Below are 13547 nucleotides of genomic sequence, written 5' to 3'. Positions count from 1 at the left end.
AGAGGAGGGAGAAATGTGTTGGGATTTTAGGCAGGAAACAAACCTTGCAGGGCCTCATGGCCATAGTGGAGAGCCGTCTCATGGTGAAGGGCATTGGAGCATTACAAGCAGAGAAGGAGACAGAACCCAACTTGTGTTACAAAGACAGCATTCTGACTGTTGGTAACAGGATGGATGGAGGAATCGGGCTGGGCAGAATGGAAGTTGGGCCATCAAGGAGGATTTGGTAGCAATGGTCCAGAGAGAGATGGTGGTTTGCACCATAATACGGAGACAGGAGTGACATGCATTCAACCACAGAGGATAACAGAATGGTCTTTAAAATGGAAAAATGGACTCTCGGCCCTCACTTTCTAAGCTGAATACTCCAGGAGGAATTTTATTACACAGCTGTAATGAACTCTTAGGTAAAAAATCACAGGTGGAGTGAACTTAGACCTTGAGAGGTTATACTGACCTTTCTCTGGTGGCCTATAGGTGGAGTGATCCTACTTCATTATCCCCTAAATACTGGAAGCAAACAATAAGCCCTTCCTAGTTTTAGAGTGTTTTATACCCCACTGACACTAGACAGACAGCATTTTCCAAAGCTTTTTAAAAAAAAAATTTATGAATACACAATAGTTGTACTTACTTATGGGGTCCATGTGATTTTTTGATACAAGTATACAGTGTATAATAATCAAATAAGGGTAATTGAGATACCATCACCTTAAACATTTATTATTTATGTTAGGAACATCCCAATTCCATTATTCTAGTTGTTCTGAAATATACAATAAATTACTGTGAATTATGGTTGCCCTATGGTGCTGTGAAACACTAGATCTTTTGTCTTCTAACTGTATTTTTCTACCCATTAACCATCCTCTCTTATTCCTCTCTCCCAACTGCACTTCTCAGTCTCTGGTAACCATGATTCTACTGTCCATCTTCATGAGATCAAATTTTTTTAGCTTCCACATATTCCACGTATGTGTGAGAACATACGATATTTGTCTTTCTGTGCCTGGCTTGTTTCACTTAACATAAATAACCTCCACTTCCATCCAAGTTGCTGCAAGTGACAGGATTTCATTCTTTTTATGGCCAAACAGTACTCTATTGTGTATATATACCACATTTTCTTTAACCATTCATCTGTTGGTGGACACTTGGGTTGATTCCACATCTAGGTTATTGTGAACAGTGCTGCAATAAACATGGGAATGCAGGTATCTTTTGATATACTGATTTCCTTTCTTTTGTATATACACCCAGCAGTGGGATTGCTAGGTGATATGGTCATTCTACCAAAGATTTCTTGAACCATGACCCTTCAGCAGCTGTGAAAGGAGTGGTGGCCTGTGCCCTTCCTCTGAGTGGGTGGCTTGAGCTTCAAGGGTTTCCCATAAGGAAGTGGGCTAATAGGCCCCCTCTCTGGGCCTCCAGAAGCTGCTGGCAACTAGAGGAGACCTTCGTCTCTTTCGTCTAGACCACAGGCAAGCCAGACAACAGAGCGGGATCCTCCCTCTGCATCTAGTTTGATTCCAAAGCCGCAGGTTTCCAGATACGTGGGGGACATGCAGGCGATGCCCCCTGCCCGTCCTTTGGGTCTGTAAGAAATGAACTGTCTGAAAGATGATCAAGCACTTCTGTGAGCTCAAATTAGAAATTTTATTCTTGTCACTCTCTGGCTAAAAGCTAAGCTGCTGATACAGACTCCTGCATGCTTCAGTGCAGGTGACAAGCCTTTATTACCTGCCAGTTTTCACCAGAAAAGAAGGCCATAAAACTTACAAAATGACCATCTGTTTGCAGCATCTGCCCTGACCCTGTCTGCGATGTGAACATTATTGCAAGCGGCTGACATGCTATGGGGATTTTCTAGAATAACTGTTCTCTTTTTTAATATCTGTATGTAAAATGAAGTGTTCAGGGCCAAAGAATGTCTTCGACTTGGAATGGTCCCCAAGAAAACAAGCTTTGTTAGGGCAAGAACTTGCTTCAATAACCACTATTCCTCATTTGTAATGTTGTTTTCTTTGCTAAACTTTTGTTTTCCTTTTGCTTTTAGCTCAAAACACTGGAATTTCAACTTTGTATAGGAATTCATATGGTGCGCCCGCTGAAGACATCAAACACAACCAGGTAAAGTAAATGCAACACGTTTGTATTTCTTTTTCAATGTGACTCATGTGAAGCAACCTAGAATTTTAAACATAAATTTTCATCCAACATACATACAGAACTGAAAGAGAGGGCAACGTCCCCTGAGGCTCTCTCCTGTTGCAGCACGTGTGTATGTTTGTGTGTGTGTGTGTGGTGGACTTGGCAGAACAGCCTCAAATTTGCAAATGGCCTTTGAACCTCGTGCTTGATCTGATGCAGAAAGCAAGTATTCTGCTATGGTGCAAAACTAAAAGAAACCCCCAAATAGACACGTGTAAGATGTTGTTACTAAATAGGAATTGTCTAATTACTGGACAGAGATCGAGTAGCTACTGTAACCCTGCAAATGCATTAGGAAGGGAGCATTCATTATACATGATCACTACCAATAAAGGAGACACAGCAAGTTCAATAGAGAACTTGAAAAAGACAGAATACATAAATAAGTTCTATTAAGTTCTATTATTGTGCAATACATGAAATGCATTATAGTGTCTTGCTACTCAAAGTCTAGTTGCGGAACCAGCAGCATCAATGTTACCCAGAATCTTGTTAGAAATACAGGAGAGATTCTTCTCTGGCTCCTAACCCTAACCCGTCCAAGATTTTCTGCAGCACAATTGCATTCTAATTAGATGCCCTTGTGTGCACATTCAGGTTTGAGGAGCACTGAACAGTAGATTCTTTTTATTATTATTATTATTTTATTTTTATTATTATACTTTAAATTCTGGGGTACATGTGCAGAACGTGCAGTTTTGTTACGTAGGTATACACGTGCCATGGTGGTTTGCTGCACCCATCAACCCGACATCCAAATTATTCTTCTAATGTTATCCCTCCCTAGCCCCCTACCCCCAGCAGGCCCCGATGTGTGATGTTCCCCTATGTCCATGTGTTCTCATTGTTCAACTCCCACTTATGAGTGAGAACATGCAGTGTTTGGTTTTCTGTTCTTGTGATAGTTTCCTGAGAATCGTGGTTTCCAGCTTCATCCATGTCCCTGCAAAGGACATGACCTCACCCTTTTTTATGGCTGCATAGTATTCCATGGTATATATGTGCCACATTTTCTTTATCCAGTCTATCATTGATGGACATTTGGGTTGGTTCCAAGTGCTTGCTATTGTGAATAGTGCCACAATAAACATACGTGTACATGTGTCTTTATAGTAGAATGATTTATAACCCTTTGGGTATATACCCAGTAATGGGATGGCTGGGTCAAATGGTATTTCTGGTTCTAGATCCTTGAGGAATCGCCACACTGTCTTCCACAATGGTTGAACTAATTTACACTCCCACCAACAGTGTAAAAGCGTTCCTATTTCTCCACATCCTCTCCAGCATCTCGTTTCCTGACTTTTTAATGATCGCCATTCTAACTGGTGTGAGATGGTATCTCATTGTGGTTTTGATTTGCATTTCTCTGATGGCCAGTGATGAAGAGCATTTTTTCATATGTCTGTTGGCTGCATAAAAGTCTTCTTTTGAGAAGTGTCTGTTCATATCCTTTGATCATTTTTTGATGGGTTTTTTTTTCTTGTAAATTTGTTTAAGTTCTTTGTAGATTCTGGATATTAGCCCTTCGTCAGATGGATAGATTGCAAAAATTTTCTCCCATTCTATAGGTTGCCTGTTCACTCTGATGATAGTTTGTTTTGCTGTGCAGGAGCTCTTTAGTTTAATTAGATCCCATTTGTCAATTTTGACTTTTGTTGCCATTGCTTTTGGAGTTTTAGACATGAAGTCTTTGCCCATGCCTACATCCTGAATGGTATTGCCCAGGTTTTCTTCTACGATTTCTATGGTCCTAGGTCGTATGTTTAAGTCTGTGATACATCTTGAGTTGACTTTTGTATAGGGTGTAAGGAAGGGGTCCAGTTTCAGTTTTCTGCATATGGCTAGCCAGTTTTCCCAACAACATTTATTAAATAGGGAATCTTTTCCCCATTGCTTGTTTGTGTCAGGTTTGTTAAAGATCAGATGATTGTAGATGTGTGGTGTTATTTCTAAGGCCTCTGTTCTATGCCTTTAGTCCATATATCTGAACAGTAGATTCTTAAGGAACCAATCTGAGAGAGAGAGAGAGTATGTGTGTGTGTTACTCAGCAAACATTTATTGAAGGCTCATTTTCTCTGGCTCTGCAGGAACTATAAAAGCCAAAAGACACAGTCGTTCCCCCTTGTTGATCAGAAGCTTCATACATCTCTCCTTCCCATGGTGGGCATCAGCCCACTCCATGTGCAGCACTCTGGAAAACATATGGTGTTGTCTGTAACCCCCTGGTGAATGGCTTGGCCCCCATGGCCTATTTGATGTGTTGCTAACATCTAATCAGCCTCCCCTCAGTTCTAGTATTTGCTAAAAGCAAAGAGGCCAGTGACTAAATAAATAGGGTCATGAGCTGTAGACACCAGGTCACCAGGGAGGCCCCAACTATTCACTTGCCAACCTGCCTCCATAAAGGCAAACAGAAACAAAATGTATTAGAAATGCCAACTTCATTTATGGAAATCAACCATGCTTCTTGCAGCAAATATTATGAAATTCTGGATGTACAGTAAGCAGATTATTGCCAATTATTACAGATTCTTGTCAGGTTGTAATAGGACCATGATTTTGCCTCCAAGAGTGTAAGATTCATCTTGAGTTCCCTCAGGTAGAGGGAAGCTCCTCATCGGAACCAGCTCCCTCTGCACCAGCCTTCCTCTCCCGGGAGTTAGCATTGAAGAAACGCCCTGACATGGCCAGGGGTCTTTGGCATCTCACAGAGTGGCTGCAGTAGGTTCCAAAAGAAAGACTGCTTGCCATCTAGATTTAGAGGACAGTCTATAATGGCTCTAAAGGGCACATTCTTTTTACCTAAGCAGATCCCGAGCATTTAAGCAAATGAGAATTAATGTGCTAAGATGGCATCCTTGCCACGAGTGTGAACACCACCTAGCCATAGCCTTTCTCCCAGAGGTCCCCAGAATGTGCTTGACTCAGTCTCAGAGTGAAACACCAAGGCCACTGGGCCTCAGGCAAATGTTGCTAAAATCCACCCTGGATGGAGAGCAAGCTCCGCACCTCTCGTCAGGACCGAGGCATTGCAGGCAAGCCCCCGGCAGAGCTGAGTCCTGTCTTCATAGCTCAGGACTACCATCATTCCCTGTAAGGGACCAGCCAAGGGAAGTGGATAATTGGATCATTGTCTCTTAGCCTAACATCCATTTTTAAATGTCCACCAAAGAGAGGGTTCCCCCTCTCCCCAAAAAGTATTTCCAAGGAGATCATAAGGACACTCCAATGAACTTGGAGAGGAAGGAAAGAAAGCATTTTACTTATTTTAGACTATGTTATAGGAATAAACCTTGTCTTTACTTGCAGTTTTCTCTCTTGGGGACTCAATAAAGTGCAACCATCCTAACCCTTCAAAAGACACGTTTTCACTCTCTTCCAGTTGGGAGTCCTAGAGAGGACTCATAAACAGTATCCCTGACTTGGATTCTCTGGCCATAGAGGTGTAACCAACCATTCTAGGTGGAATGCTTTCATGTCGGGAGCTTCCCTGGGCCAAAAGTTACCCCAGAACTTCGCGCCTGGAACAGTTTCACCAGGAGGGATGCTCCAGGGTTTGGTCAGTTTCAGCATCAAAGCTTGTCCTCTGCTGAGCGCTCCTGTCTGCTAGGTTGCTCAGTCACCAGCCAGGTCTCACAGGCTTCACACTGGATAGTGACTGAGCTTATGGGGAAGCAATTCATGGAGGGAAATCAGTTTCAAGTGGATCTCCAAGATAAGGCAAAAGACAGAGCTGAGAAAGAGACGCCTGCACCAGACACATGGCCACACGTGGGTGCTGCTCCTGTGACCTGGGACCCAGGCACATTTTCAGTGAACTCTGAGCTTAAAGCCTCCTAGAAGAAACAATCAGTAGTATAAAACACAGATTGTGATCTTTGGTTTGAATGTCTGACGTCAACGGGTTACAGACATCACTTTAAGACTTAACTGACTGGGCGCAGTGGCTAATGCCTATAATCCTAGCATTTTGGGAGGCCGAGGCAGGCAGATCACTTGAGCTCAGTAGTTCAAGACCAGCTTGGGCAACATAGCAAAACCATGTGTCTACAAAAAATACAAAAATTAGCTGGGCATGGTGGTGTGTGCCTGTAGTTCCAGCTAGCTGGGATGCTGAGGCAGGAGGATGGCTTGAACCTGGAAGGTGGAGGCTACAGTGAGCCATGATTGCACTACTGCACTCCAGCCTGAGTGACAAAGCGAGACCCTGTCTCAAAAAAAAAAAAAAAAAGACTTAACTATGCATACTTTCCAAACATCCTTTTGAGCTTCTACCAGTCCACCCCATACTTACAAAGAGAAATATCATGTTGAACGGTATCTATCTAGCTGACAACAGGATTTTTTTTCAGGAACTAGAAACAAAGAGCTTTGCTGTTTTGATGACCAATATTTAAATGATAACAAAACCGGAATCTTGAGTTCCTTCCTGGTGTCCTTAGTTCCACTGTCACATGAGCAGGCCAGTTGTAATTGTCCGCAGAAATGAGGAAGATGAGATCCCAGGAGGATACGTGTTTCCTTCAGTCCCCCAGTCAGGAAGAGGCAAATACTCATCCTGGTTCTTCTGTCTTCCTGTCCCATTTTTTTACCTCTGTGCCAATGGTTCTCAAATTGGAGCATGAGCCGGAATTCCCCAAAGGGCTGTTAAAGCACAGATTGCTGGGGCCCATCGCCAGAGGCCCTGATTCAGTAGGTCTGGAGTGGGACCCAGTAATCTGCATTTCTAACAAGTTCCCAGGTGATGCTGATGCTGCTGGTCTTGGGATCATTCTTTGAAGACCACTGATACTTAATATCTGGCCTCCTTCATTTTCTATGAACGCTCTGGGTCTTTCTGTGAACACTCTGAGACATGGAAAAGTTGGAAGATCTATACTGGGCTACTATTTCCGTTGTGTTCAAAATAAATCCAGTTTCCTGGCAAATTCATTAAGGAATAAACCCAAAGAAGTCTTTTGTCATTACGCTAACAGAGTTGGAAGGTGTCATGACACTATCCTTCGTAATTTAGAGTGAACATTCTACTGTTGAGGAAAACGTTCAGCAAGATGACTTGGTAGAAACAGAAGCCATGGAACAGAGCGCAGAGAGCTTGGGCATATTGACCCTGGAGTGAGCTGCTGGTCACCACCCCTTTCCAAAACAAGATGCAGCGTTAAGGCAAAGAAGGCAAAAGCTTCAGGCTTGCGTGTTCCTGGGCTTCTCTAGACCATAACAGACACCCAGATTCAGAAATCCCCACTGCTCTACTGGGGCATCATTCTACTTCCCTCATCCAAATCTGGCTGATGCAAACTGTGCAATTTTTAATGCATTTATTTTTAGATGTGGGGAGGGCTTTGGGAGGGGTCATTTCATCAGCCAGATTTTCAACTGTCAGAATTCCCTTAAAGTTTAAAATGCAGCCAATATTCCTCCACCGCGGATGTGTTTCACCAGCAAACGTCCATACCACAAGACCAGCGAGCAAATTCTGTCTCTTCGGGTGCAGCAGTGTCACGTGCCACCTGTGACAGTTCATTTGTACACATCTTGGGACTGGGGCACCAAACCTCAGAAGTGATTGGTGTGGGACTTTATGAACAGTACAGATGAATAGAAGAAGTTAATTCTCTGGGGTGAGAGGCTCAAAAAACTGATACCCAGCTCCAAAATGTTCACCAACCAGAGAGGACATGACAACAGTCAAAGCAATTTGAATGAGGTTGTGCAAAAGAACAAAAAAAATGAAAGCAGAAGCCACTTTGGAGGAGAGCCATAACCCTTGTGAGTGATTCTCCCTGAAGACATCCCTGTCCCCTGCACTGCCTCCCCTGGCCCCCGAAATAAGCCTAAGAAAACACACTGCTTCTTGGTCTCCTTTGTCCACCGACTTTCTTTCTTATCTTAGGGCCCGGAGTCAGCTCCTTGAGGCCTGTCCTCCAAGGTTTGGCCACCTTGGCTCTGATGGGACTGGGCTAGGTTGGTAGAACACCTGGGTTTTAGAGTCAGCCAGCCGTATGTTCTGGTGCCAGTTCACAACACCACTAGCTATGACGTTTCGGAGAAGTTTCTTAACTTCTCTGTGCTTCAGTTTTCTCATCTATAAGGTGGGAGTTTGCTTGAGGGATGGATGGATGGATGGATTGGTGGGTGGATAGGAAGACAGACAGATGATAGATTATAGATATTGATGTAGACAGACACAAACACACATAAATATTTATGACTACTAGAGTATTAAAGAATTTGCTAAATGTTGAATAGGGTGCCCTGCTGAACTATAAACACAGCAAATCTAGCCCCCTCCTTGTGTAATTTTTCCAAACTTCTAGATTCTGAGCCTTTGCATGTCTTGCACTTGGAAAGCAGCCCTGTGTTGGAGTGGAGTTCAGCAGCGCACAAACAGAGCTCTTCCAAGAATAGCAAAGGGCACCCCAACCTGGCAACGCAGTCCAGTAGACCTGGACTTAGCAGTATTTAATTGCAGATGTTGCACATTCATTCCAAATGTTCTTCTCATCCTTTGTTAGCTCTCAGGCTAACAAAGGTTTATCCTTTATGGACTTTTGAACTTTCGTAGGTAGGCAGAAACCTCATTCATTCAGCCACCACTAACTAGACACGTGGGACATCCTAGACAGCTGCTGTGATGAAGTTCACCACTTCTTTGAAGATCAGGTCGATTACTAGTATAAATCAATAACATATATAAGAGGGAGTTTCACTTACTTGAGAGAAGAATTATGTGTAAGCCGTTAAAAGCATTCATTTACACACAACATGCTAATTACAAATCATTATCTATTAACTAAGACCAATTTCTAGAGGACGTTTCCGTGCTGAACTTTAGTTAAATTAATAGGGAGTCACTGAGTTCGCCCAAAAGTGATCAAATGGTATTTTTTTAAGAGTGTTTAAGAATTCACACCAGACCTCCTCCCCAATTACTGCACATTAGCAGAGCTTTGTACATCCCGATATGCACTTGCTGTAGGGTTACCCTCACCCTACACCTTGGGAGGTTCTGCTCATTTCAGGGGCAGGTGCTTGAAAAGGGACCCCAGGGACTAGAACAGATACTAATGCACCAATGTTTATTGCAACATTATTTACAGCAGCTAAAAAGTAAAAATAACCCAAGTGTGCATCAATGGATGAATGGATAAATAAAATGTGGTCTCTGCATACCATGGACTATTTTATTCTTACTACACTTGATCTTAGCCAAAAGGCCGAGAAGCGATACTACTATTTTATTCTTATATGGATAAAATCATGGGGTGCAAGTGCAGTTTTGCTACATTGAGGTAAAGTCATGGCCTTCAGTGCGTTCATCAGTGGAGCAATGCACATCATACAGTGGAATATTATTCAGCCACAAAAGCGGATCAAGGTCTGCCATATGCAACACCATGGATGGACCATGCAAACTTTATGCTAAGTGAAAGAAGCCAGTCACACAAGGACAAACACTCTCTGCAGTGCCTATATTAGGCAGATTTCTAGAGACAGAAAGTAGAATGGTGCTTGCCATGGGCTGAGAGAGAGGGGATGAGGAATTACATTTAATGGGCACAGAATTTCTGTTTGGGATGATTTAAAAAGTGGTGGAAACGGATGATGGTGATGGTTGCACAACACTGTGAATGTTCTTAATGCCACCTAATTAATCTTACACTTCAGCATTTCTTAAAGCAAGCAGTTTTATGTTATGTATATTTTGCCATGATAAAGATTATATAGAATGATAGCACGTGGACCTAGGATCCAATTTTCAAAAGGAAAGCCAATGACAGTTGGCAGTTTTGGAGAAGCAGGGCCGCAGTGGTGAATGCCTGGATGTACACAGCCTCTTCTTTGAAGGAGAGTTGGGTGCCGGGGCAAGAGGGAGGCTGAGTCAAGGGAAACCAAGTAACCCAGTGTGGCTCTTTCCCGTTCAGGTTTCAGCACAGCCAGTCCCACAGGAGCCCAGCAGAAAAGATTATGAGACCTACCAGCCATTTCAGAATTCCACGAGAAATTACGACGAGTCCTTCTTTGAGGACCAGGTCCACCATCGCCCTCCCGCCAGCGAGTACACCATGCACCTGGGTCTCAAGTCCACCGGCAACTACGTTGACTTCTACTCAGCTGCCCGTCCCTACAGTGAACTGAACTATGAAACGAGCCACTACCCGGCCTCCCCCGACTCCTGGGTGTGAGGAGCAGGGCACAGGCGCTCCGGGAACAGTGCATGTGCATGCATACCACAAGACATTTCTTTCTGTTTTATTTTTTTCTCCTGCAAATTTAGTTTGTTAAAGCCTGTTCCATAGGAAGGCTGTGATAACCAGTAAGGAAATATTAAGAGCTATTTTAGAAAGCTAAATGAATCGCAGTTAACTTGGAAATCAGTAGAAAGCTAAAGTGATCCTAAATATGACAGTGGGCAGCACCTTTCTAGCGTGAGCTGTAGAGTAACGAGAAGTGCTTTATACTGAACGTGGCTGATGGGAGGAGAGACGAGGCATTCGGGCCGGTGGGGCGTGAGGGTTATAGTTAAGCACAAGACACAGAATAGTTTACACACTGTATGGGGGACGGCTTCTCACGCTTTGTTTACTCTCTTCATCCGTTGTGACTCTAGGCTTCAGGTTGCATTGGGGTTCCTCTGTACAGCAAGATGTTTCTTGCCTTTTGTTAATGCATTGTTGTAAAGTATTTGATGTACATTACAGATTAAAGAAGAAAAGCGCGTTGTGTATATTACACCAATGCCGCCGTGTTTCCTCATCTATGGTTCTAAATATTGCTTCAATTTCAAACTTTTGAAAGATGTATGGATTTCCAGTTTTTCTTTTCTTTACTTTCTCCCAGTATGTTTTAACAAAAAAAAAAAAAAAAAGCAGGAAAAAAGGAATATTTAGCAGTATTGTTCGTTCTGATATGTGAATTTGTTTGTGACAACTAAACAAGGCATTCAGCAGTTTCTGACAATTAACATACATCATTCCACACTCCTTGTCAACAAAGTGCTTTTTCACTGCCTAAAATTTTAGATGTAGATATTTGAAATAGATTTTTTCATTTATACCAGTTTTCTTTATGATGATACAGTGTTAAAAGAAAATAAATTACAATTGATCTGTCATCCATATTTGCTAAGAATGTCTATTTCCAAGGACCTATATCTTACAAAATACACATTCTTGCTTGTGTGTCTGTGTGTGTGTGGGTGTTATGTATGTCCACGTACTAGAAAAGTGACCTGTGTGAGATTTTGTTTTGACAGAAGCTATTTCATTTGCTGTTCATCTTGTACAAACTTTATTTTTGGTTTTTTAGTATAAATGTACATCGGTTTGTTCCTTTTGTACTGTAGCTATTCTTCTGACCATCTAGTGACTCAGGATATTAGGCCAGTTGAAGTGGAGTTATAGGATTTTCACACATTCATGCATACTTGGATATCAACCCTCTCTACAGGTCCGTTTCCTTACACATTTTATCCCCTCAGAACACGATAAACCATGGCCAATTCAATTTCACTTTGGGGCCAATTACTTGAAGTATCCACAGAAAATGTAAACTGCTTGCCTTATTCCCCCAAACTTTTTGTTCATGTGGCAGGGAGCAGTACACAACTATGGAATCGATTATTAAAACTGAACTTGAAGCTAACGTTAGAATAGTGGTTAACAGAGCTAAGAAATAAGGCTAACCATTGAGAAGAACATGGGCCGTGGGTAAACTAGCTTTGCTCTTTAGATGTGAGTGACGGAGGCCAGTAGGTGCCTAGTAAATGTTAACTGTTCTTGGAAAAAATAAAAACATAAGTAACAAAAGAAATTGGCTGCCATCGTCCTTTAAAACTGGCTTCCCTTCACTCTACATAGTTTAATTCAGCTCCAAGTCTCAAGTAAATGGTTCTTTCTCCAAATTTAACAACAGTCAAACGATACTCGATTCACTCATAGTTTTGGAAATGAAAAGTTAACTTTCAGAATAGAGCAGTAGACAGAATTATGTACTAGTTGGACATACAGGACTCCACATTTCTGGATTCCCTCACAGGAATGCTTCAGCCCCTCTAGAGAGAGAGAAACATGGCACATTGAAGACAGGGTTTCCACTTAATCTGTATCACACAATGCAACAGTAAAGAGAATGTGATATGGACATGACTTCCCTATAACATAAGGGCTGGCTTAACCTTTCCAGAAGGAAGCAATAGGACTCATTCTCTGGTTGGAGTTGTGCTGCAGAATTAATGTGCTATGGAATTCCTCCTCCTAGTAGAAACTGTATATTTTCTTTATGATTTTTGAGTCTCAATGCATGCCCTACATTTGCGACTCATGAAGACCAAGGATGTCTTTGCATACCATAATTCTTTGAGAGCACATTGTGCCAGGCTGTGATTAGCTGACTCAGCTAGGAGCCTCCAGCATCAGAAGGAGAGAGAGTGGGAAAAATTTAAAAGTGTTTGTAATTATTCAAGCCAATCCGTTTTTCCTTTTTAGGCACATATACAAATAGATTAAGGATAGATGTAGACAGAAAGAGAGAGAGATGACAAATAGATAATAGATAGCTATAGATGATAGATGATAGATGGTGGATGGATAGGTAGATGGAGGTAGATAAGTCGATAGATGGGGTCTTACTTGAACTATGAAATAGCCTAAAGCCCCCACAGGTTCCCTTGGCAAAGAAGGTTGGTCAGCCAGTGATTTATTGTTTGTAACATGGGATGTATTGGATAAAAGCCCCAAGTGACAAGAAACCTTTGTTTTGGCTTTGATTGTCCTGAAAGTAAGTAAGGCCCCCACCCACAAGTGGCTGTGTCTTGCATCTACAAGAGCCTCCAGACCCTGAATTTTCCTACAGAAATGGGAATGGTGTTTTTCAGAGGAAAGAGGGGAAGCGAGGAAATTTCTTTTTCTGTTCAGTCCCTATGGTAGACCATAAAAACCCAATGCACTTAGTAGGATGTACAATACAGACCACCTTTTTTTTTTGTTCTTGAGGGTGTTGGTCACCAGGGATTGATTAAGGAACAGTCCCTATACCATTATGGATAATAGTAGCATTTTAAAATAAGATCTTTTTATTATCACACATTAATGTTATGATCCTCATTAAGAGTTGTGCATTAGACAATAAAATATCAGGTTTAGAAGAATCAGGGTGACATAAGATGTCACATTGTATTTGGAGCTAACCTAGGTGAAGGTTAACCAATGATGACCCATTTCATATTAATGAGACTCGTGCATTATGGAAAGCTGCTGTTTAAAAAAGCAGTGTTTAAACTCAGTAGAAAAAAACAAACAAAAAACCTCAGTGTATTTGGTATGTCTTGTTT

The 13547-nt window shown here is 42.1% G+C and overlaps 1 protein-coding gene and 1 pseudogene across 5 annotated transcripts in view; one reads left to right on the top strand and one right to left on the bottom strand.

Moving 5' to 3' along the window:
* Nucleotides 1-12028, top strand: part of CTNND2 (catenin delta 2) — a 948913-nt gene extending 936885 nt beyond the window's left edge. For all 5 annotated transcript variants that reach the window (XM_024247287.3, XM_054555411.2, XM_054555413.2 and 2 more), the window contains 2 exons: nucleotides 2057-2130; nucleotides 10141-12028. In XM_024247287.3, the coding sequence (XP_024103055.1) occupies nucleotides 2057-2130; nucleotides 10141-10401 (335 nt within the window). In that variant the 3' untranslated portion in view covers nucleotides 10402-12028. The remainder of the gene's footprint in view (nucleotides 1-2056; nucleotides 2131-10140) is intronic.
* On the bottom strand, nucleotides 9288-9444 carry LOC129059738 (U2 spliceosomal RNA; annotated as a pseudogene).
* Nucleotides 12029-13547: the final 1519 nt, after the last annotated feature.

This window comes from Pongo abelii, chromosome 4, assembly GCF_028885655.2.
Source record: "Pongo abelii isolate AG06213 chromosome 4, NHGRI_mPonAbe1-v2.0_pri, whole genome shotgun sequence".
In the NCBI taxonomy this organism is placed as follows: Eukaryota; Metazoa; Chordata; class Mammalia; order Primates; family Hominidae; genus Pongo; species Pongo abelii.
Note: the sequence above shows the minus strand (reverse complement) of the source record. Positions and strands in the feature narration are given on the sequence as shown.